We start from the raw sequence: 25648 nt of genomic DNA on the forward strand, positions 1-25648 counted from the left end.
TCTCTGCTCTCTCTCTCTCTCTCTCCCCCTGCGTGTGTGAGATGAGTGGTCAGTGTTAACATTCTACTCAGTCTTCCCACCCTGCTCAGTTCTTCAGATTTTTGTCCCACTTAGGGTCCTTCAGGAGATGGTTTAAAAATCAGTTTGGCCTGACCTGACTCCACCTCTAGACAGCAAAGGCAAGTCACAATGAAAATGGTCACTCACCGGACCAAAGGAAGGGATTAGCAGGAGCCTGAGACAGAGAATGGGGCAGGGGGTGGGGGGAAAAAGCAAAGAAAAGGCATCAGGGAGAGAAAGTATGGGTTGAAGAAAGTCCTACTGCTCTGTGTGTGTGTGTGTGTGTGTGTGTAAAATCCACTGCCATCTCATATAATATTTTGAAAATTACTCTTCTTGATTAATAGATAAATCAGCAGTCAATAAAATATCAAAAGATGAAGGACAGTTTTACAATCAGATGTTCTCTAACTTAAGATTGAAGGTCACAGGGAAATTGATGAGTTCAGCGAATGCTGTGTTTAAAGTAAAGGCCTGCATGCCAATTGCTGGAGCCCCGTGAAGCCTGCGACAGGGAGCTGGCCTGCACCCAGGTGTGCACTGGAGTGGCCAAGGCTCGAAGAGGTTTAGTCACTTCGATGCCAAAAGAGGCTGTAATCAATTAGCCTAAAGCTCACATTATCCTACAATGGCAAGAGAATTGAGGATTCCAAGAATAAACTTTGAATGTATTTACTGTAAGCACTAATTATAAAGCCAGACAACGTCTTAATGGAAAGAAAACAAAGTTCTATTTCTCACAGATGCATGAGTGTACATAGAGATTATAGTATGTCCCTTAACTGGCAAATCATAGGTAGCACATGTGTCTCTGTCTATGCATACCCATAGGTTTAACAGCTATTCTTATGTGTATATGCACAATGTTATGAGGCAGAGTTTGAAAATTATGTAGATTATTTTACTGACTTTAGAAATTGCAAATTCGGGATATTTAAAGAGGGTTAGCATTTGTTTAAACTACACATTTACATTTCATTAGCCAAGTCTTTCTTTCCCTTTTTATGATACAATAAAATCAGTGGAACCTCAGAAGTTCAAGGTACAATTCAAAAAGATCAAGAGTCTCAAAATCTAAGTGACGTCTCCAGGACATGCCCTTCCATTCTGCTCCCCAAACAGTCTGACCTTATGTGCCTGCCCCAATTTTTGAAGTATGTCCAGCTCTATCTTGCTGCCTATTTCATTTCTGTGCCCCCCCCCCCCCACACACACAGCACCCTTTTCCCTCTGATGGTCTACTGTAGCATTTAGATAACTCACTGACTTGAAAGCAGCATGAGAGGGTTCTGATTGGGTGAGGGAACGGCAAATATATTTTTAAAATTTCATGAACTTCCTGTTTTCCTGAGTGTGTGTGAGTGTGTGTGTTGTGTGTGTGTGTGTGTGTGTGTGTTTTGTAGGCAGAGGAAGGGTACTCTCCCACTGGCCCTGGTTACCAAAGACCTGTACGTCCTACTTGGAATGCCAGCTTCAGTCTTTCTGTCCCTATGTTGTTTTCAAGTGTATAGGCCATCAACAATGGATGGGAGACAATAGCCACTGATAAAAATGTAGCTGAGTGTTTTCCTTGTTAAAGAACTTTACCTGCTAAATACACCAAAAGCAACGGTCATTTTGCAAGGGTCATTAACCTGATGATGATAATGGTAATGATAAAATACCAGGAACTGCCGACCTAAAGCTTCATATGACTAAGAACTGTGTTCACTTCTTTACATCTATTATCCAATTCAATCCTTATAAAAAGCTATAAGTACTTCTATTTCCTAATATCCTTTTTGTAAATAAAAACAGTGATGTTCAGTATAGATCAGTAACTTACCCAAGGTCTAAGAACTAATAGGTGGCAGAGTTAAGATTCAAACTTGGATCTCATTAATCCCAGAACCTGTGGGCATTACCACTAAGCCAAGATAAATTTTGACTAAATTTTCTTCTTTAGGGAAGTTTCAGGGAAGTACTTAATCTTTAAACTCAATTTTAGAGATCTGAAAAATGTACCCATATTCAGTCTTCAAGGAAGACCAGGATCTGATCAATAGTCTTGGGTGTGAGTAGAGAACAATTCACCAAAACCTATCTGGAGGAAGAAGATAAAACCTTGACTGTTCACTCAGACCCGAGTTCTCCAAGTATTACCTTAAGTAGCACCCACTAATATTGTGCCTGTGCAGTAACATATTACAGTTTCTCTGTTTTTGTTTTTATTTTTTTTTCTGGTGGCAATAAATTGTTATGTATCATTTCTCTCAATGGTGTTCTGCCAAAGTGTTAACTCCTCTCATTGATTCTACTGAGATAGAAAATAAAATACAGACTTCTAGAGCTGGAAATCACTCAAGCTTCCCCCTTATTTTACAGATGTGCAGGGAAAAAAGGTCCAGAGAGTAGTAATTTGCTCAATACTGAAAGTCTTCTTAGCCAAGAACATGGGCTTTGGAGTCAGAATTGTTGAACACAAATCGGCTGAGTGATTGTGGGGAGGTTGCTAATGATACTCTGGGTCTTAGTTTCCTCATCTGTCTAATAATATACTGAAACATATTATTATTATTATAGTATATCAAGCTATGCATTACTATATCATAATATACCATATTATACTATCATCTTATTATATCATCAACCCAACACAACAGAGCCAAGGCCTTAAGCTTTTTAACTCTCTGCCATACCAAACCACCTTTGTGTGTAGAGATGGGTCAAGTCTGCAAGTATTGTCCATGACCATCCCAAGCCCTCCCCCACATAGAGGAGACAAACTCCCATTAAAGAGGTTTACCAACACTAAATAGTCCTAATGTGAGGCCTATTTTTTATAGTCTTAACCTACATTTGTGTTTATAGAACTAAATATATCTGTGTTCTTTGGAAAAGCGGATACAGTGAGTGACTCTCAGAAAGTATGGCTGTTTACAATCACTCTAAAAAAGATCTGACTACCGCAGCACCTTTCAAATGGCATCTTGATGAATGACTTACAGAGGGAGAGGCTGTCTAAGTTAGAGGGTTGGAATAATTTGTAAGTTAAATTGATTATGAGTCCTAATGAGGTTAATCTAACCTTCCCACATAAAGATAACACCTAATGAGAAAAAGGAAACCATGGGAATGAAAGATAAGGGAGAATATAATACGGTCTTTTCGATAAACATTTATTTTAGTTTCCTGGGAAGTCAAGTTAATGAAACAACAAAGGGGTGATGAACAATGATTTGTATGTGGAAGGAAATTGTATGGAAGGCAAAGAAAGCAGCTTAAAGGAGCCTGTGGATGTGTTGTAAAATGTCAGTAAGAAAGAACTCATGAAACTACTACAATTTCTTTGGAGTTACAATTGTTTGTATTCTTTTGATTAACTCAAAATATAAATAAGCCCCAAAGAGACATGTAAAAATCTGGCATGCAAAAGTGCTATTATACTAATTTTGAAAGAAGAAAACATTACTCTGGATATTTTTAGACAAGTCAAAATCCCATGACTGATACTGTTCTTACAGAAACAAAGGTTCCCCTAGAACCTTGTGCTTTTTGATTTTGGCTGCTTATTAGAGAGACTTGGGAAGCTTTGCAAAACACTAATGCCTGTGTCCCACTTGCAGAGATTCTGATGTAATTGGTTTGGGGCATGAGCTGAATATTAGGATTTTTAAAATCTTGCCAAATGACACTAATGTGCAGCCAGGTATGAGAACTGTTGTTCTTGTGAGCTTGTTGAGAGGTCTAATCCATTTGTGTGACTACTAACTTGTATAGAGTTGTGCTAATCAAGTTTATATGTGTGCTGAACAGATAAAAGTAAACAGTCTTTGGAGAAGACAATTCCTTCCTTGTTACTGAGATAATTGCTAGAAAAAAGAAACATACACATATAAATTTTTTAGAGTTCTTCTACTCTAAAGCCCTTGAAATAGAGATCTTCAGTCCCTCATAGGAAACTGTTGCCTCATAGGAAACTGTCCCCTTTCCTTCACCATTTGTTAGTATCAACTTTAATATCAAATTCCATAATATTTTTCTAACATTTATTTTCATTCATTCATAAAGTATTTATTGGTACCTACCAATAAATGTCATAGCTATTGGATACATGAAGCTAAACAAATATTTCTGGTCTCTTGGAGAATATAGACAAGTAACCAGACCATTTCTACTTAGCAAGGTAGATGCTGTTGTCAAGGAAGCTCTGTGTGCAATGTCTCCCTGGGAAGGGCAGTGCTTACAGACTGGGGAGTTTTGGTAGTCTTCCTAGCTAAAACTGTGAGAGTCAGAGTCAGCAAAGGCAAAGGTCACTGTTGGGGAGAGTTCTGGCCAAGAGGCACATAAGCCATGGCTTAGATAACGAAGTAAAATCAATCCAATGGTATGAGAGCCTAAAGAAGGAGAAGGAAAATCAGGGAGTGAAAAAGAGCAGTTGAAGGGAAGTGGTCTCCCAGGGAAGCAAGTAGGCAATGAGCCTTACATAAGTAAGCAATGTCCACATGGAAACTATTTTAAGATTTTTAAATTTTCCTAGTGAAATGGCTGGCCACTCTATTTTATGTAGGGGAAAACTGTAATTGGAATTCTGTTTTTTGAAGATCAGTTTTGCTGGAAAGTGGTGAAGGTATTGAAGGGAAAAAGACAAAAGTCAGAAAGATCAGTTCAAGAGTGAAAAAGAATGGAGGCATATTACAGAGAAGTGGCAACAGAGATGGGGAGAAATGGTCCTACCTGAGAGTCAGTAAGACAACACTTGACGGAAGTTGATGACTGGTTTGACTGGGGGTAAAGGACACTGAAGAGTCTCAAGTTATGTGCAGGTTCTTGGTCTGACCAATCACAGAGAACACAGAGGATGTTGATGTTTGAAATAGATTATAATAGGCTCTGTTTTAGATAATAAGAGTTTAAAATGCAGATGTGATATCTAAGTGGCTATATCCACAATCAGTTGTTCTAATGGTCCTTATGGCCCAGAAGGGAAGACATTAGAGTAGGAGGTGTGGATGTAAGAACCATTGGCATGTGAGTGATGTATGAAATTACAGAGTAAATGAGCTTCTTCCCAGACAAGTGTGTAGAACAAGAGAGAAAAGTGAGCTCAGAAAAACACCAACTTTGAAGAAATGGGCAGAGGGGAGATAGCTAGACAATAAAATTGAGAAGCGATAGAGAAGAAGGAGGAAAATCAGGGAGTGAAAAAGAACAAAATCAAGGAAGAAGTTTCAAGCAGAGTGTAGCCAGCTATGTTATAATAAAAAAGCCTGACTCCATTTTTAATGTTTGCAACAGTTTTCAAGACCCAACATCTCCCACATCTGAGCAAGCCCATCAGAAAGCTGGATGCTTCCTCCTTTGGCCTCAGCAGAAAGTTCAAACCACACAGGTTCTGTTCACATGACATAAGCCCTAGTCCCCAAGCACCATAAAACCCCAGGCCCTCTCCTTTCCCTGGTTTCTCCAGTAGTTTGATGGTCAACCTGGGATCCTCCCATTCACTTTCCAGAAGACCTCATTATGTGAGTAATAACCCTTTTCAGAGTCTCTTAGTTTATATGTGATATCATTAGTTTCAACATCTACACCAAATTATGGAGAGCTTCAACACCCACACCTATTTCTCATAGTGACCACAACCTAAAAGAAATATTCTCAAGTAACCTGAGAACCAAGAAGAGTCACTGCACTTGACAGCAGAAAGATCCATGGCAGGCACAGCTCTAGTGAAGAGACAGGAGTAAAAACATGAATGTCCAAGGGTGAAGGAGAGAAAAGATAGCAAGCTAGAGAGAGTAAATACAAATAACTCTTAGAAGTTTCGCTGTGAAAGGAGAGAGAAAGATAGAGTGGTAGTTGGGAGCGGGGACAGGGGATCAAGGAAAGGTTCTGCTCATTTGAGTTGCAACATGGGAGAAACCTGAGCATAATGAAAGAGAAGGAATAAGCAAGAGGAAGAGAGATGCCTCCGATGTAGTGAAGAAGGTAAATGGATGGAGAGAAATCCCAAGAAAGGAGATGGGGTCCAGAGCAAATGTGGCAAACTTCATTTTGGACAGCAGGAAGGGGGAGGGTGTATTTGGGGTATAGATTAGCTTGCCCACTGCTGGGTAGACTCTTAACTTTGGGAAGTGAGGTGATATGCTGGAAGTTTGGGAAGAGGTGTTAGGACTGGAGGAGAAAATGTATGAGGTGGTCTTTGAGAATACAGACAGTTCTGTCCTCAAAACATAGAAAGATCTGCATATAAGGTGGAAAGTTCATAGACCTTTCTTCATGTCATCTTGGGAGTGCTGGTCTCTTCTGGGTTCACCTATTTAGAGAGAGATGCCTAGTTTTCCTTTGATTACTCTCTGCCTTGACAAATTGCTATAATCTGCTCTTAATTGCTCACTTCATTATTTAGTTTTTAAACTGTTTATCAATTTGTCTCATAAAATCAAGAAATTGAGCAAATATAAATAAGCAGATAAGCCTACTACCTAGAGATTACAACTACTAATATCATAAGCATTTCTAGCTATCATAAAAGTGATAAAAATATTCTTTTAATTTGAAAAGCAGAGACTATAACATTTATAACAGTTACTTTCTTGCTTTTATCCACCTAACACTGTATTGAGAATGTTTTCCCATGTCTTTAATATTCTTCCAAACATCTTCGATGGTAGTATGCTATTTCATGATATGGCTATAGCACTGGGTAGCTATCCTACATAATGGATATTTATTTTTGTTTTATTGATTTTATTACTATTATTATTATTATTTTTTGGCTCCACCAATATTCATTTACCCTCCTTCTCAGTTTCCCTCTGGGGAATCCAATGGACTTGGGTGATGCTGACTCCAGCTAGGACTTCAAAGTCAGAGTCCCTGACCCAGGCCTAAGCCATTGCACTTCCCTGTCCTCAGGGACTAGATCCAGGGTGGGCAATGCCTCTTTCACATCCTGGGAAGAAGAGGACAGGAATCTAGGGGTGAGGTGTTGCTGTCTCCTCTGTTTTGCTTCAAGGGAAAATAAAACAGATGAAAGAGGGAGCACAGAGGCTGTGCACTCCTGGATGTCAGAGCCTAGATCCTCTTCGCATGTGTCTCCTCAGACCAGCACAGAGCATTGCACATGATGAACTTGCCAGCTGCAGCTATGCCCTCCCGGCCACCTCTGAGCTGAATGGAACAAGACTTAGATGGCCTGATCCAAAGAGAAAAGTCAGATCCAGTACTTGTCTTTCTTTTCTCTTGAAACAACATTTGATAGACTTGAGAAGAGCAGGAAGGGAATGTACTTGTTGACATTTTTGTAGCTGTTTCCTTGTTTTACAAAGAAATGAACAGGGGTGCCTGGGTGGCTCAGTGGGTTAAGCATCTGCCTTCGGTTCAGGTCATGATCCCAGGGTCCTGGGATCGAGCCCCGCACTGAGCTCTCTGCTTAGCAGGGAGCTTCCCTTCCTGCTCTCTCTGCCTGTCTCTCTGCCTACTTGTGATCTCTGCCTGTCAAATAAATAATTAAAATCTTTAAAAAAAGTAAATAAATAAAAAGAAATGAACAAAAAGCAATATGTGGTACTTATATTGAACATCATAGGTGATAAAATGCTTCTAGAACATTTACCTCCTTTCAGCCTCAAAATAACACTGTTGGATAGAAATTCCTACCCCTCACATTATGGATGCAAAAATTGAGACATGTGGATATTGAGTCGTTTGTTCAGTCATGCAGACAACAAACCACAAATCTGACCCTCAAGTGGGTTTTTTCCACTCCTGGAAGAACTGCATAAAATTAGCATGTGCCCGTTCCATCTGGATTGATCTCCCTGCCCACTTTTCTCAATTTCTTCTTCTCCTGCTTGCATGTCCTAGAAAGAAATTTAGAGCCCTATTTGTATAACTCTGGGCTCTTTCCACCAAGTGAGGAACAAGGCTGACATAGTTCGTTGGGTAAACAGAAGCCGCAAGTGACAGTGATTTACGCCTGACTTGCAAACTTCTGATGACCAATCTGCCGCCCGCTGTGTAAACAGGTGTAAACTAAGATTTAAATCAGTTTACACAGTGTGGTAAATAATTTAATCTTTCCTCAGCACAGTGTCTGTGAATGTAAATGTTTATGCCAAAACCGATGCCTATGTTGCAAGCTCCCAGTTTCTCAACCAGAAAAGCCGTGCCAACAAATGGCCTCTGTGTGCCCCTGCCGGGGCTGGGGCAGCTGCCCACGTCCGAGGCGCAGGGTAAGGCCGAGAGTCTACAGTTCTGGCGGGGGAGCCTCGTTCCCATCATACAGCTCAGCCGTGGGCTGATGGAGCCGGAAGTCATCCCTCCTCCCTCAGTTCTCACTGGTCCTGAGACTTTCCTCTCCCCCTCCATTATTCTTTGCTGCCCTGTTCTGCAGACACCTGAGTCAGCTGCAAGTCTGTGTAAAGGAAGGCAGGAAATGAGGGGTGGGGGAAGCCCCAAAACAGCTGGCTTTAGAGGAGTTGTAATCCCATTAGCGCTTGAAGATCACCTGGGTCCTCAATGCCTATCAGTGGGTACCTATGCAAATTGATCAAGATCCTACGAAAATCCCATGCAAATGTGTTTTCGGTTGTCAAAAACTGTTGACTATATCTGCTAGAGTCCACTGAACCAGGGTGCTGCTTCTTATGAATTTTTCATCAGTATTATTCATATTCTCATCAGCCTGGCTCTCGCCTGACTTGCTCCCCTCCCTCCCACATAGAAGGCTGGGCTTTCTCTGGAGAGCAAGGTGCTGGGCAAAGCCAGACTCAATCCACCCCATAGTAAGATGGTGGGGTGAAGGGCACGTGCGAGCCAGAGAGCAAGTTTCCTGATATTCTTCTGTCCCTTTAGAGAATTTTAACTTATAAGCAAAGCTGGTGTGTCTTGGCATCATTGATAACGCCACAGCTGGGATCTTGTTAGTTCAAAAAACAAAAACAAAAACGATCTTTAAAAACAAACAAACAAAAAACCTACTATGGACAGACTTTTAATTAAGTCCTGTAAGAAATGAACTGAATGTTGTCCTATATAGACATAATTTATGATAGGGAAAGAATAGCTACTATTTTACTGAGTACAAGGAGTTTGTTTTTCTGAAAGCTTTTTATTTGTTTTTGTTGTTGTTGTTCAGAAAAACCTTTTTCTGAAACCGTATATTGAGCAATTGGCACAAGGCATACTCTGGGTTGGATGTGATTGTCTCATTTCATCTTCCACTCAAGCCTCTGATGTGGGCATGATCCTCAACTTACAAAGGAGACTGAGACCCAAAGAGTTAAGTAACTTGCCTGAGGTTACTCAGCTGATATAAAGGGAAGATGACTGGGATTTGAAGCCCAGCATGACTCTCTTCAAAGTCTTTCCTTTTGTTCTTTCTGATCAGAAGAAAGGCACCCCTGGCTTCCCGGTCTAGGAGTATGAACACAGGAAGTCCAGCAGGGAGAAAGCAGAGAGACTACAATAATATTAATGGCTCATATACTTTATGTATTAAAAATAAATTTACCAGGGGTGCCTGGGTGGCTCAGTGGGTTAAAGCCTCTGCCTTTGGATCAGGTCATGATCCCAGGGTCCTGGGATCGAGCCCCACATTGGGCTCTCTGCTTAGCAGGGAACCTGTTTCCCCCTCCCCACTCTCTGCCTGCCTCTCTGCCTACTTGTGATCTCTCTGTCAAATAAATAAATAAAAATTTTCAAAATAAATAAATAAATAAATTTACCAGGCCTTGTATTTTATTAATTGATTAATATATTTAGTCCTTACACCAAGCCCTGTCAGGTAGATATTACTGTTACTATCCTCATTTTACAGATGAGAAAGACTAAGGCAGAGAAGGAAACCGTCCCAGCATGACACAGGTAATAAATGGCTGGACTGGGACCAGCGCAGGTGGTGTCTCCCAGAGCCACCATCGCAAGTTTCCAACGGACCCAATGAGGATGGTCCTCTCACGGCTGGATTCAGGTGACAATACCTGCGAAGCTCTCAACACTTACTTTCAAGGATAACGATAATTAGGGCAGAGATTCTTTTGAAATCACCGAGGTGAGTCTGTGGGATATCCTATGGGAAGGAATAGCCTTCCAGAAAGCACACCTGGTCAACCTGTGTGTGTGACTGTGGCATATGCCCATGCAGGTGAAGAGAGATTATACAGAAAAACAAACCAATACAAGAAGCAATGGACCACCCAGAAGGTCTTAATATTATTTCCAAAGCAACAGTCTGGGAGAGGATTTACAAATGAGAGTGTGAGGGTAGAGAGAAGCACAGAGACCCAGGGACAAGCCAGCTCACCTCCTGACTTTGCTGTCCGCACTCGGCACGGCGTAGTAGCCCGGCTTGCATTCGTATCTACACACGGAGCCCACGTCATGGCTGTGCTGGGGGCAGGGGGACAGGAGCACACTGGCATTTGGGATAACAGGAGGAGCGTCACACTCCAACTTGCAGTAGGCTTCGGGGAGGGACCAGAGCCCATCTTCAAGACAGGTCAGCCACGGGTTCAGTCCTGAGCCCAGGAAAGAGAAGTACAGGAGGCTCAAAGCAGAGTCCAGAAATCAATGTGTAGCCGAAAAGAACAAAACCCTATAAACCCGTCAGCGTTCTCACGAAGTCACATGATTCTTGGCGGAGCAGATTCTCTGACTCGTGTGTCCAGGGCTCATCCCATCTCCTTTACCCGCCAAGCAACCACTGAGATCTCTTACACAGAACAGAGATTGGATAACTATTCCCTGACCTCTCTTTCATTCCCTGGATCAAAGAATGGCTACCCAACAAATCATGACCTCACTTCCTAACTACAAATTATAAAAATAGAGTAGTGACTGTGTCATGCAAAACATGATCATAATAACAGAGGACATATTTATAGTGCTTTTTATATGCCCCGCACTGTTTGAAGCATTTTACAATACCCACATACACCTCGAACAACACATTATCTCTTATTTTGCAGATGAGGAAACTGAGTTCAGGCAACTTGGTGAAGCTAATAGGGGGCAGACGCAGGGTTTGAATTTGGGCAGATGGGATGCAGAGTTCTGTACTAAAACACTACACTATGCCTCCGTGTAATTCGCTGTTATTCCAAACGAAGTCCAGGAACCTCCCACAGCTGCATCACCTCGGACTTACTAAGTCAGACTCTATCAACATTAGGCTCAGGAAGTTGCATTTGGAACGAGCCTCCTGGGGCACTAAGAGATTCACACCAGAGTCTTAGAAGAGGACAAGAGTAAGGTGTGGGGTCAGAGCAGGTTCTACCCTATCTTCATACTGACTGATAGTAAGTATCGGTACAGCCAGGGACAACTCCTAGAACTCTGTTCTCATCTATAAAAGAGAACTAAAAGCACCTAACTCACAGGAAGGTTGTAAATAGTAAATTAAAAAAATATATATGTGCCTGATGTATTTTTCCTATGATCAGGCCACTGTGAGTCAGCTTGATTCCAGAGGATGTACAATCAAATAAAATCAGGAAAGTCTACATGTCTTTCATTCATGAGCTCTGAGCCAGGCATCCTTGCATGTCATCAGGATAAAAATGGTGTGTCCCTTTGGTGTTTTGGTGGTGTTCTCAGAAGAGGGTGGCACAGCAGAGCCAATGGGAAGAGTACTGGGGTGAAGAAAAGATCCCTAAAGTACCCCTAACAAGAGAGGGACTGGAGAGAACTTGCACTCGGTTCCCAGTTGGCTGACAATACCTTGAAGCTTGGCCGGTGGGACACAGGAGATTGAGCAGCGTTTCTGAAATTCTGTTCCCTCCGAGCAGGAGAAGGTTGCGTAGTTCACCAAAGATGGGTCGGGAACACCGCAATCAAGGGGCATGCAGCTCACAGTCCGGTCCCAGTGCCCAGAGGAACATGTGAGCAGAATTTCCTTCTAGAAACAGAGAATTTTCTTCCATCAAGTTCACATGAAAAGGCTTATCAATGTAGTTTCCAGGCTTTGGAGGAGTCCTGCTGATTATTCGTGCAAACATTCAAAATCGGTAAAACGATTTTGCTTTACTCCCTCCTTAGGACCTATTGGCTTGATATACTGTCTTCAATACCCAGGTAGGCTGCTGCCAACCATCCCTGATAGTGTAAGAGAAACATGAACGGGAGACACTCCTCCAGGCCAACTCTCAGCTGCCTCTCATGTGCTCTTGGGTCACTCTATGCCCTTCCCCACCAGGCTCTGTGCCCCTGTGGGTTTCATGCCTCTGGTTGTGCTCGGGCCTAGCAGCTGGGACGCACTGGCTGGAGACTGCAGGACCTAGAGGACAAGAGAGGTCTGGGCACTTATTCTTCCTATTCCCTCCCTAGAATGTTACTGCTGGTTGGCTTTGTCCTTTGGCAGCCCTCTCTATCCTCTTCTGCACTCTCTTCCTGTGGCTTCTGCCCCCTGCAATCAACTCTTTAGGCTTACAGGTGATGTCACCCTTGACCCTGGGATTCTGCACCATCTCCTTGTAATTTCCCTGTATCCTGCCTCCAGCTTCATAAGTAGTCCCTGTACTAAATTCCCTCAAATTACCCATGTTGGAGCATGTTACCTCTTTCCTGCTGGGATCCTGGATGATAATAATCCTGAACATCATTCACAGAGAATGGTGCGCAGTATCTAAGAACAACTGAGAATCAATACGTACAAGGCACCTTCCAAATCTTGTAGTGAAATTGGAAAGATTCCAGCCCTTTCCCTGAGCCTGTCATTTTTGTGGGGTAGCCCTAGAGTTCCTCAACATAAAATAAAGTGTTGAGACACTTATTGAGCACCAGAAGGACCAAGTTCTGTCTAGATTTGGATAAACAAGACAGCCTCCAGGAGCTAATCATCTACCAGCAGAGCAAACCACAGGTTGAAACAATGGCTTGAAAACCAAAGGTGGAAGAACGGAAAGAAGGAGAAAGAGAGGAAAGGAGGAAAGGAAATACGGAAGGAAAATGCAAGAGATATATATTGTTATTTATTCTAGCCTACTCCTGTCTATAATGATTTGTGAGAATATAATACAAAGAATGGAAGCGATAAAACAAAAGTACGAAACGGGGACCAAGAAGAAAGAAAACATGAAAATGTCGAAAGAGCCAGCCCTATCTATCATAGGCAGGTACTTGCTCTGGGAGATGGCACAATGGGTGCTGGAGGAACTGGCCCTCCACCTACCGGAGTAGGTGACATGGGACCTGACCTGTGAAGGACAAGAAGGACTCCCAGCTGCCAAGGGCATGGGGAGAAGAACATGTCCGGAGTGAGGTAGACAGAGTGAGCTGGGACTGAGAGAGCTGGAAGCTCATGGCTTGTTTGGGAAAGAGCACGGCCATCCCTCCAGCCAATGGGTTACCACAGGTCCAAGAGAGTGCGCGGAGATTCTGTGGCTCAGCAGCCCTCCTGCCAAGAGACCACAGTGGCAGTGAAGCCCAAGGTCAAATGACTGGTGAAAGCACCTGTCACCCCCAACACCCACTCCTGGCCAGCTGCTCCTCCCTCTTCCCAGTGTTTCCCTATTGCCTGCCAGAAGGACCCAAGTCAAAGCCAGACACATTTTTCTGTTTAGTTTCAGTTCTTATGTCAACAAAAAGCAAATATCCCCACTGTCTTGTGATCACGAGCTGGGATTGTATAATTTCCTTAGGGAAATTATACACCAAGCACCCGCTGGCCTCAGGTGACAAGAGCAAAGTCAGCTGGAGGGCATGTTGGCTGACTCCACCATATGGCTGGGAGACAGTGAGCTCCCACCTTCCTCTTCCCTACCCAGACTGCCCCCACGCTTACCACAGCGTGCAAGCCTGGCTCAAACCACAGTGATCGCTTACAGAATCTGTCTCAAACTCGGCATATATTGCCTGGCTTTTCTCCTGGCTCCATTAAGTGTTACCCATCTTGTCTTAACCGTGCTCCTAATTGTAATGCATTGCAAACACTCCCTTTTCTTCTCTCCCTCTCCTTACCTGTCACACAAATGTATTCAGTCCCTATTTTTTTTTTTTTTTTTTTTTTTTTTGTCATTCTTTCTTTCTCTTCTGTAGCGCGAGTTAAGCTTGGTGAAGAACAGGGGACAAGAACGCTGCCTTTCTGACCAAAGCACCATAGACTAATGAGTTGGTGTCTCCAGGACTATCAAAAGTGTTTATCTCTGTGCAGAACCTAAACCACCTGAAACCAACAAGTGTACATTCGAGTTCAGACCATCTCCAAGCAAATGAAATTTGTCTAAGGATCTACCACCTGCTAAGTCTTCAACTGGTACAAAATGCAAATGATTCCAATCTTCTGCACCACTAATACTGGCCTATCAGTGATGCACCCATTCTTTCCTCATCATACCACGTCTTTCTTGTTCTTTCCTCAAGCACCATTACGTTTTCCCTAATGTATCCTTTCTCTGTCTCATATGATGGTCATGTTTTCAAATGGCTGATTTCAAGTTTAAAGTTCTTCTGTGGAGTATTGAAAGCTCTCCAAAGGAAAGATGGAAAACAGAATTCTTAGTTGAGAATACATTATCACGCTCATAGTAATGGCAGCTGAACAGAGAGCTACATGTCTGTCATTTAGCTGGAAACTTTCCAGTTATTTCCCAACAGTCATCATTGTGACTCAATGACATAAATACGTCTGTCCTCATTATTTCACAAATATGGAAGAACACTTAAAGAGATTAGTTCTCTTCTTTGTTTTTACCTAGAATTATACAACTAATAGACAATGGAGCCAAAATTTCTTTCTGTGTTTGTCACCTGAACCACACTCTTAACCAAGATATTCTACTACCTCCAAATGCTGGAAATGGTGCTATGGTAATTTGGAGAAATGCAGAAAATTAGGCCACAGCTAGAGTCATGTTATAATCCCCACCTCAGCAGAAGTTTGTTATTCTAATCAGACTCTTTCTCCAGCCTTCTTAGAAGGAGGGCTGGGGGTCAAACCGTGAGCCACACACAAGCTGATTACAACCTATCTTGCTTACAAATGGTGGGCAAGTCTAAACTGTGGAGTACGCATCTTAAAGGCAAAAGCGGGAGTGTCCCTTCTGACAGGGAAAGGAGAAGGAGAATGGGATAAGCGTCCCTACCTGCTGTCTGCAGAAGAGAAACTGACAGCCTTGTCTGTAGAAGAGAAACTGACAGCCTGGTTAATGGAAACTGCACCTTGCCTTTCTGTGAATCTATGCTCTCCTTGCTTGCTAGAGGCCCCATCTTTCCTTCCAAGTGATTTAAAAATCTGCCCTTTCCCCACTCAGCGAGGGAGAAGAGCATAAGTACCTTCCCTCCCCAGGAGCTTGGTCTTGACGACCACAGGTTTCCAACTCACCTGCACCGGCCTGAGGTATTTCCCACTGCTGCCCTGAAGGGCAAACCCCCTTTGACAGGTAATTGCACACTTCATGTGACCTGGGCCACCAGAGGTACAGTTCACCATCTCCGTATGATCAAGCAGCAATGGTGCACAGCTGCCCTGCTCCCCACAGGGCCGATGGACACAGCTGGGGACGACAGAAACAAAAACATCTTAGACTGACTCCAGACAAGCAGGCAGCAGCAAAGACTTGGCAACTTCCTCTGGAAAGTGCCTCTAAGCCAAAGAGAATGATTCTTCTCCAAAACCTACATTGAGCTCATCACCTCCTTCTATAGGACCTGGAACTGTGCGACATGAAATAAATTAGAACAATATCAGCTAACAAAAAGTGAATGACTAACTGACTTTCCATTACTTTTTTAGGAGGACAAAATGGTGACAGGAAAAGGTGAGGAATGTGTTCCAAGAGCTCTGGATGGCATCAGAAATGGCTGGATCAGAGAGCAATCCTCAAAATGTTTAACGACCAGTATTTTTGGGTCCCAAACAATCAGAGTAGACCCAGGTCAGGAGTCAATCCTTGGGGCCCCTCGTTGTGTCAGGCACTGAACTTTTAGTTGTTTGATCCCAGAGGGCCCTGGGTGAAGGGTTTGGGTATCTGAGATGGCAGAAAAGGTAACATTTATTTACTGGTTGCTATGGAGATATTTTTGACAACTGGAGCGATGGCACTCCCAACCAATGAAAATCAGCCTGGGTTAATCAGAAATTGACCCCATGACTGGAAGAGGAAACTCACACATACTAAATCCCTGCCACATGCCTGACGTTGTGCTAGGTGCTTCCAGGACATCATCCCAGCAGAGGAGGACCACTGCCTGGACCTCTAGGGTCCATCAGCCAAAGTGGGAGAGAGTTAAACTCTCCAGGTTCAGGTCTAGACCACAACAGCAACAAAGATGCAGTAGAGCAAAAAAAAAAAAAAAAAAAACATTACCCTCTTCCCAAGGCAGAACCATAGAGATGAAAAATTAGGGCACTGACCACATGCTGTCTGACTTGGAATCCTGGATCCACCATTTACTACCTGCCTGCTATGGCTGAATTATTCATTCCCCAGTGTTTCAGCTCCTTCCCCCATAAGAAGAGGATAATAATGGTACATATCCCACAGGGTTATTATTATTCTGGGCTAATTCCCTCTACCGCTCCACTGCAAATGGCCAAAGTCCCACCCTCAGGGGCTTGTTTTCTGTTTACCATCCATACTTTTTGGTTTCCCATTTCTATACCTATGTTCAATTTGTTGCTATTTCTAAAACGCCTTTCTTCTCCAAGAAGCCCCTCCAGATATCTTCCTCCTTGGAACCTCCCAGGGAAATTTTTAAAAACAATTTCCTTCTAACGCTTCTGTTGTTCTATCCTGTATTATAGTCATGTGTGCATCTGTTTGCTCTTTCATTTATTCATCCTTTGATCTACAAGGCGATTAGTATCTGAATATGTCCAAAGTGCTGAAACTCCAAACTACATTATGAAGCTCTTGAAGACAATTACGGACTCTTGCCCACTTTTACATTCACCATAAACCTTGCTGTAGTAAACACAAGAAAAGTCTGAATTAAATTTGCTCATATAGCAAAGTAAGTCAACAGGTATTAAGATGGGTAATTTGTTCATTCTAAAGCGACAGATGGGAATCTGAAAAAAAAAAATTATCATCCAAAAGTAATTCAACCACCTTGCCCTACTCATTCATTCACTCATGAACATCTACTGAGCACTTATTGTTGGTAAGGTATTGGTTTCAGTACTGGGGGTATGATAAGTATCATGCCCCATCATAATCTTGTGGGGGAAACCAATGAGATATTTTCTTATATATTTACTTGCTCATGATGCTGTAGCCAGTGGTGGTAAATATTAGCCAAAATGGCTACTGTGAGCCTCATCATCATAATTTGCCCTATTTGTCCTAGAATTGTGTTAGCGGTCAAAAACTTTATTAAAAAGCTGGGCAACAATATAAGAAAGTGAAAAATAAAATGTCATTGAATATGCACATATCACCTTGACATAATTGATATGATTTTAAAAGTACTCATCTAAAAAGGATGGATTTGATCGGAATATGCTAAAGTTGCTGCTTCTTATCTTGCACCCATAAGATTTAAGTCATTTAAGTCATACGTCAGTGGACATTCTCATTCTATGCTTACCAGCTATAGGATAGAGGTATTGGAGTTGAGTAGTTTGAAAAAAGCTTTTTTTACTCTTTTGACTTCTGATTATTCCCTTCAATGGTATGGAATGCTTCCAATTCACTCTATGAAGACTGGTGGAGGGAGGAATATATGGGAGTAGGGGTTATTAATTGTTAATTCAAACTCAAATATTAATTGTTAATTCAAACTCCCCAAATCCAATGTTGATAACTGGGTATGAAATATAGGAAATGAATCTTTGTCCTGAGTCTTTACGAGCCTGTCTGGATAAGAGGCCCGAAACCAGACCATCCTTCATGGGATGAAATCAGTACACCTCATTAGTGATGCCTAAAGATCTCCAAGTTTCCGAGATGCTGCATTCCTTCATGTCCACAAAAAGTCATATTTCTTCAGTGTGGTATGCAGACAGTACTAGAAGACAGAGTCATTAACAAGTTCTCATTCGTGTCAGCTTGTTGCCAAGAAATTAATGTGAAATAGCACGCACTGTTTTCCGGTGACTCCATCCAATTAATTAATCCATGTCATCATTGAAGACAAATACATGCTGAGATAAGACACAGAACAAACACTCTACAGGAGCCTCCCTCCATCAAGATGGGGTTCCATTAACTGCTGTTGCTATGACAACCGGTGTAAGAAGCCCTTCCGACATTGGCGGCAGAGGAGGAAGAGTGAGACAGGGGAGTTTGTTAGAGGAGGGATGTGGCGTGAAAGAAGACCAAGGCAAAAAAAAAAAAAAAAAAAAAAAAAGCCACCAAACCCAGACCTGTTTATGAAGTGAGAAATGGTTTTAGGGCAGCTGCTGCAAATTCTTTGACTAGCTTACATTTCCATTTGCTTCTTTTTTTAAGGTATTTGTTTTATGAAGACAGTGTTTGTCAGGTTATTAGCTTCTGATGGCATCTGGTACCAATTATAGAAATCTCTCTCCTGCACCCCAGCCCCCCTTTTGTGTTTCTCTTTCACTACAAACACCGCTTTTTGGAGGGCTGTTGTGTCCACCATTTTCCTGCCCTCCCCAAACATTCTTCTTTCTACCCAGAGCTCTGCTCTGCAAGCTCCCGTAGCAGATCTAGCAGATCGAGAATGCTAATAGTATGAACAATGAGTCTGAAAACTTCTCTACAAGCTCTATTCTTAGACAAATGGTAATGAAAATGGCAGCCACGAGGTCTTACAATGCCCCAGAGAGGTGGGAAGTTAGGTATTTATCTTGGTTTGACATACAAGGAAACCAAAGCTGCTTGGAGACTGGCTGGAGGCCACACAGCGAGTCAGAGGAAAATCCTCAGGCTGGAGCTCAGAGCCCTCACTCTCAGGCCAGCCTAGACCACGAGGCCACCTCCCCAGGGAGATGAGGCTGCTCTTCCTTTGCTTTCTTCTCAGTTCAGGAGCTAGCAGTATGGGCCAGGGAGAGCCAAGAAGCTCCTCACCTCAACAGGGCAGTTAGGGGGAAATACAGAACATTTAATAGTCTGTCTTCGTTTCAGGCGGTTTTCTTTGAAATGATAGCCAATCAAACTGTCAATATTTGTCCAGCTGCCACTGTCTGCAAGATGCCCTGCTTATTGTGTTTCCTCACTTGGCAACAGCTCCTCAGCCTTCCACCCACTTTTTTTCTGGATATTTCTCCCTATCCCATCGCAGTGTATTCTCAGGTAAGGATATGATGAATCCAGTCAGATGCCATTCACAGGCTTTTGAAGAGTAACAAGAGACAAAATTTTAAACCAAAGGAATGAGTTTTTCAGGATGGAATTTTAAGTCAATAGGCCCTTAAAAAATCACTCTGTAGATGGCCACTTACCCATAATTCTAGCTCCCTTCATTGTCTCTCCACTTCTCTGATAAGCCTTTACTCTCTCTTCTGGTCATCACTCCCCAAGGTCATTATGTTGGAGGGTTTAAAAAAAAAATGTTTTCAATGAGGAATCCCTGTACCAAATGTTATATTAACCCCAGGCTCTCCTCCTCTCATATGTAACCTGCTCATGGGTACCCAGGCACAACCCTAATACCATCCTCCCATAATGATGTTTGTGTTTCCTTTTGTTGGTTGGTCTGTGAGTGACACCTGTACTTGGGAAACCTCTGTCAGCACAGTTCCGTAAGAGAGTGGTCTCCATGAGGCAGAATTTCTCGATCACAGTTGTACACTAGACTCACTTAAGCAGCTTTAAAAAAGTATAGATACTCAGGCCTTGCTCCCTGGAGATTTTGATTCTGATGGCTTGCGGTGAAATTTCAGCATCTGTGGCTTTACAGGTTTCAAAGTATTTGGTGCTCACTACAAGTGAAACCCAGCACCATCAAGGTCTGGTATGTGTAACCTGAAATATAGGTCAATAAATTCCATAGACCAAGACTATAAAATAATAAGGCTGATTCCAGGAGAACCTGGTCCCACTGCTTGATTATCACATGTCAATGTATTAAGTCATATTAAATCATATTATCAATGTATTAAGTCATATTATGATGTAGAAGGCATTAGAGAGATCAAAAGTATGCAACATTTTTCCTATTCTGAAGAAGATTTCACCAGAGCTGCAGAGAGAATAATGAAATCATGTGTTACTGATTATAAACCCAAGGCTGTTTCAGAGACAGTTTTAACACTGGGTATGATTTGACCTCAGTGAATGACCAGAATTTGGAAAGGCAAAAAAGATATCTTGGAAAGTAACCTCTGATACTTTACAAACAGAACACAGGTAAGGTGGTACTTCCAACACTTCAACAAAATCACCATTTCCTCCCCACCACTGAGAACTAAAGACACACATTATGTGTGTGGGTCTCTTAAATTATGATTAACAAATTTAGAGAATCTAAAGTGAAAGGAGTCCAGATCCATATTTGAAGACAGAGTTCCCTGCCTTATGGGGATTGCTGAAGAGCAGGGTAAGGCTGACCCCAGAAAGTAGACATCACTCTTTGCAGAGGGGACAGACAGACCCACTTGTCATGAGTTATCTCCCAGGGCATCCCTTTTTCGTTTTCCATTTCTTGAGGCCACTAGAAAGAATTTGGTCTAGTTCCCAGCCAAGATCCACATTGGGGAAGCTGGGTAGTTCCTGATGAATGGGTGAAGTCCTGGCTGTTCTGCCCACAGCTTCCCCATAGCTTTGGGTCCAAGGATCCCCTGGGGTTTGGAGCCATCCAAAGGGATTTTAGGAGACTACAGCACTATTCAAGATGCAAACAGAACTCACAGTGAAAGGTTACCTGGGTGGTTCAGTGAGTTGAGCATCCAACCCTTGATTCTGGCTCAGGTCATGATTTCAAGGTCATGAGATAGAGCCCCATGCTAACCCCTGTGCTGAGTCCTGAGTTGGGATCCATGCTCAACATGCAGTCTGCTTGAGATTCTGCCTCCCTCTCCTTCTACCCCTCCTCTCTGCTCATGCGTGCTAAATAAATAAATAAACAAATACATAAAATCTTAAAAAAAAAAAAAAGAATCCATAGTGAAACCCTACTTTTCCCATGTGAGGGCTAATGGAAGATTATATGCTAAAGACCACATTTTATTGAACATGAATAATTCTGGAAGGGGGGAGGAGTGAAGGTGACATTTAACAATGATCTTAGAGGAACCACAGCTTTTAAAAGTAAAATGGACCTTAAAGATAATTCAACCCAAATTCCTCATTTTAGAGGTGGGGAAATGAGCCCAAAAGAAATGATGGGATATTCCAGAACACTAAGACTACAACATGGTAACCAAGAAATGTTTAATTAGGCTTTGGCTCAAACTCAAAATCAGAATGACATCAGCTCATGGACTTTTCTCAAATCAACACCCCACCCTCCCGTAGGCAGCCAGAAAAAGCTGACCACAACTTGATATCTGGAATCTAGGTTAGTTTAGTAGAAATTGTCTGGTATTTGTATCAAACATTTTGGCAAACGGCATGGTGTAATATAAAAACTAGAAGATCAAGGCCAATGTGACCTGGGTTCTGGTCTTGGCTTGTCCCTGCTTACATCTATGACCTTGGGCAAGTCTCTTAACTATTCTGGCCCTCTGTCTGCAAATTTGTAAAATGATGGGTTTGAACTAGGTTCTCTTAAATGTCTCTTCCAGTTCTAACATGATATTTAATTTCCCAGATGAGGTGATGGTGGTATTGAGGTGGGCATACAGGATACCCATGAGTGGACAGCAGGATGTGGTGGAGAACCCAAAAAAGAGTCTCTCACAGTCTTTCTTGCCCATTGCAAGTTTTTGCTTAATGTCCCAACTTTTCAGTTGCTTAGTTAAACAAAATATTGGAATTCATTTATCCAAGAAGTGCCACCATTGACCAAATAGCAATCCCAGCAGTTTCTGCAGAAACAGCTCTTTTAAGGTTAAATAGTAAAGAGGATCAGATTTCTGGCCATTCCCCTACTGTGTTTTATTGATTCTTATTGAAATAAGAGGGTGTGGGCTAAGAAGGAATATGCTCTGGATTTGGCAACAGGTGGAAGTAGAATGTACAGAATGTAGAGTGGACTGGAAGAAACGGAGTTCTCATTAATCTTGCCACCGCCAATGGCAAAACCAAATAATAATAATAGCATCCATCCTTAGAGAGCTTTGCTGTCTCTCCAAACCAATACAAAAAGATACGGTCTCTACTCTGGCTCCCCTTCCTACCTCCTTCTCACTCTGGCACCATTTTTGCTTTGTAGGACAGGAACCGGATTAAATGTCAAGTATATTTCCATCAGCTCAACAACGCTGGTACTTTGAGGGGTTTTACTGAAGCATCATACCAATCAGGAAGGGAAAAGTAATTCAAGCTCTTTTCCTCTGAAGATTCTCATCTGAGAGAAACAGAGGAATCTCAGTAGTACTTCTGTTTCTTCCCTCATGACAGAGAAATGATGAATTATTGCACGAAGCAGACTTCTTCCATTTCTGCATGTTGAGAATGTGGAGGTTCCCCTGCTTCTCTATTGAAGGTCTGCTCCTTCCCTGAACCTTGGGAGAGGTCCATCTCTTCCTAGAATGTGACCTATTTGTAAGTTTGGGACTGGACTCTGGTGGCCCCAGTACGGGGTAATTTGCTTCACTCATTTCTAATTCTGGGCACAGTTTTTACCACGCCTGGCTGTAACACTAGAAGTCCCATCCAATGCCCCATGTCCTTCTAAAAAGAAACAGATTTGCATCACATCACACAGCCCAAAGTGCTCCCTTTCAAAGCCCTGCCTCACCAAGGTTCAGAACCCATGAGTTTCATGTAGATGATAAAATATGCGAAATACCAAAGTAAGAGTCAAAACAATTGCTGGCTACTTGGCAGAGGATATGCTTCCTAGCATTGCATCAGGGAAGCAGAATCACCCAGCAGAAAAAACAACAGGGGCGTCTGCCTGCCTCAGTCAGAGAAGCACGCAACTCTTGGTCTCTTGGTCTCAGAGTTGTGAGCTTGAGTCCCATGTTGGGTGTAGAGATTATTTAAAAATTTAAAAAAAAACTCTTAAAAAAAAAGGAAATAATCTGTGTGCATGCATGCGCACGCGCGTGTGTGTGTAAATTATAAAAACATAAAATATATACATATAAATATTTTTTCCAGTTTGCAAAAGCAGTAACCATCTCCATGTTCACTTCCTAATAAGGAGTGAACACAGGAGCCCCCAAGGGATTGTACTGCTGATTCTTGCCCTACGTACTGTTCATCCCTGGATACCTAGTTCATCTGTTCATCTGGGAGTGACACCTCCCCAGCCACATTCACAGGCCTGGCCTGAGGAATCATGAAGTGCATGTAGCTAAGTGAGGGAACAGTCCAGTTCTGTGAATGAAGTTTAGTGGGCAGGAGCTTCCATCTGTGTCATTCCTCGAACAGCTCCTACAGGGCAGGAGGAAGGAGTAGCATGACTTCTCTGTGGCTCTGTGGAAGCTATGTAAACTCGGGTCTTGATGATTTGCAAGCTAGCACCTTGAATGAGTCTCAGATTCACACACAGAAGTTAAATAGGTGTTCTAAAACCAGTTCCAGTATCCATGTGGGGGGGGGGGTGCAGGTTTCCACACCTACAACCAAGAAATTCTGGGGCACCAGCAAAGTGTCTGAGCATTTAACTCAATCCGGACACTACTGTCCAGAGAGAGTGTCGGGTTCCGCAGGTTAAAGAGAGCCCTGCTACCAGACGGTCCCTGTCCCCAACTCAGGCACCAGCCATAAACCCAAGTGGCTACCTATACTTCTGACTGACTGGCTATAAATCAGAGGTTCTCAGTACCTCTTCCTTGGGTTTGATTAATTTGCTAGAGCTGCTCAGAGAACTCAGAGAAACATTTTACTTGCTGGTTGCCAGTTGATTACAAGATAATAAATAAATCTCTGGGGGCGCCTGGGTGGCTCAGTGGGTTAAAGCCTCTGCCTTCGGCTCAGGTCATGATCCCAGGGTCCTGGGATCGAGCCCCGCATCGGGCTCTCTGCTCAGCGGGGAGCCTGCTTCCTCCTCTCTCTCTGCCTGCTTCTCTGTGATCTCCGTCTGTCAAATAAATAAATAAAATTTTTAATAAATAAATAAATAAATAAATAAATAAATCTCTGAAACAGCTGGGTGGAAGAGATGCCCAGGGCGAGGTACGGCAAAATGAACACGGAGCTTCCTTGCCCTCTCCAGGCATGCTACCCTCCCCAATCGCCGTGTGCTCACCAACCCAGAAACTCTCTGAACGCAGCCTTTAGGGTTTTTAGGGAGGCTTCAATACATGGGCTTGACTGACTGATTCAACCTTCAGCCCCTCCCTGTTCCCTGGTTAGCAGGTAGGACTCAAAGTTCCAACCTTCCAATCATGTGTTTGGCTCTACTGACAACTAGTCCAGTCCTTAAGTACTTTCCAAAAGTCACCTCATTCACATAACAAAAGACACCTTTATCACTATCAACACTTAGGAAATTCCAAGGGTTTGGGATCTGTGAGCCATGAACGGCAGACTAAGACCAAATATCACAATATTGCAGAAGTAGCACATAAAACACCATGTGTTGGACTGCTCTGGGAATCTCCCTCTCCCCTTTGGCTTCCTTTCCCCATGAAGTTTCTGGACTCCCCAACAGAAGCTTCACATTGTTCCCATCATATCATAATCTGGGGATTTGTCAGTCCTTGGTTGACATCAGATTTGGAATATTCCCCCCTTCTGTTCTTTTGTTCCCTCCAGCTCTCCCAACCCTTGCAATGTCCATGGCTCATCTGCTTATGGTAAAATGAAGGCCCAAAGAAGGGAGGGAAGGGACTGTCCTGAAGTCATGTGGTGAGACTGACGATGTAGCCAACAACAGGAGACAGGGGTCTGGACATTGGGCTTCCTGCCACTCCAATCCCCAGACTTCCTCCACATTATGGCCACATAGAACCAGACAGGGCCTGAGAGGCATTCCAGCCAGAACTTACGGTCAAATCCATCAACAGTGTCTGTCTACTTGGCAGGCTGGCAAAATGACAGAATCCTGGAAATACTGGTTTGTTTTTATTTTCTGTGGTCGGTCTCTCCACCAGCTGCTATGAATACAGAACATAAAGACATGGCCAGCCCTGAACAAAATTAAGAAGCAGGTGACATTTTAAACTCATCTCTCTTTTCAGTACCACTTTTTCTGTTTCTGGGACTCCCCAAAACTTCCAGATGCCTAAACTAGGTTGCATTTCAGCTGGGCCCTGGTCTATTTTTGAATTGCCAAGGTCCCTAAGAGAATAGTTGTGCTATAAAGTATTGATAACAACTTAGGATATTTCAACTTCTAGTAGTTATTTACTGTTTCAGAGACCCTTGGGGATCACCAAGACTTGAAGAAAATCATTCCTAATGATGGAATTTCAGACACCATGATAAGACACCGAGAAGCCGTTATTTCAGTTATTGTTTTGAAACCAGCCTATTCCTTAGAGGAAGATTCCAACTCCCAATGTTCATAATTTGTTTGTTCCTATTTCTTTCTTTTTTTTTTTTTTTTAAAGATTTTATTTATTTACTTGAGAGAGAGACAGTGAGAGAGAGCATGAACGAGGAGAAGGTCAGAGAGAGAAGCAGACTCCCCTTGGAGCTGGGAG

The 25648-nt window shown here is 42.7% G+C and overlaps 1 protein-coding gene across 1 annotated transcript in view; it reads right to left on the minus strand.

Moving 5' to 3' along the window:
- The window catches only part of PAPPA2 (pappalysin 2), a 286664-nt gene that overhangs the window by 63200 nt on the left and 197816 nt on the right, over window positions 1-25648 (minus strand). Inside the window, exons 14-16 of the mRNA XM_059412848.1 lie at window positions 15365-15536; window positions 11764-11941; window positions 10349-10562 (exon numbers count right to left, since the gene is read on the minus strand). Of these exons, the coding sequence (XP_059268831.1) occupies window positions 10349-10562; window positions 11764-11941; window positions 15365-15536 (564 nt within the window). The remainder of the gene's footprint in view (window positions 1-10348; window positions 10563-11763; window positions 11942-15364; window positions 15537-25648) is intronic.

This window comes from Mustela nigripes, chromosome 10 (assembly GCF_022355385.1).
Source record: "Mustela nigripes isolate SB6536 chromosome 10, MUSNIG.SB6536, whole genome shotgun sequence".
Taxonomy (NCBI): Eukaryota; Metazoa; Chordata; class Mammalia; order Carnivora; family Mustelidae; genus Mustela; species Mustela nigripes.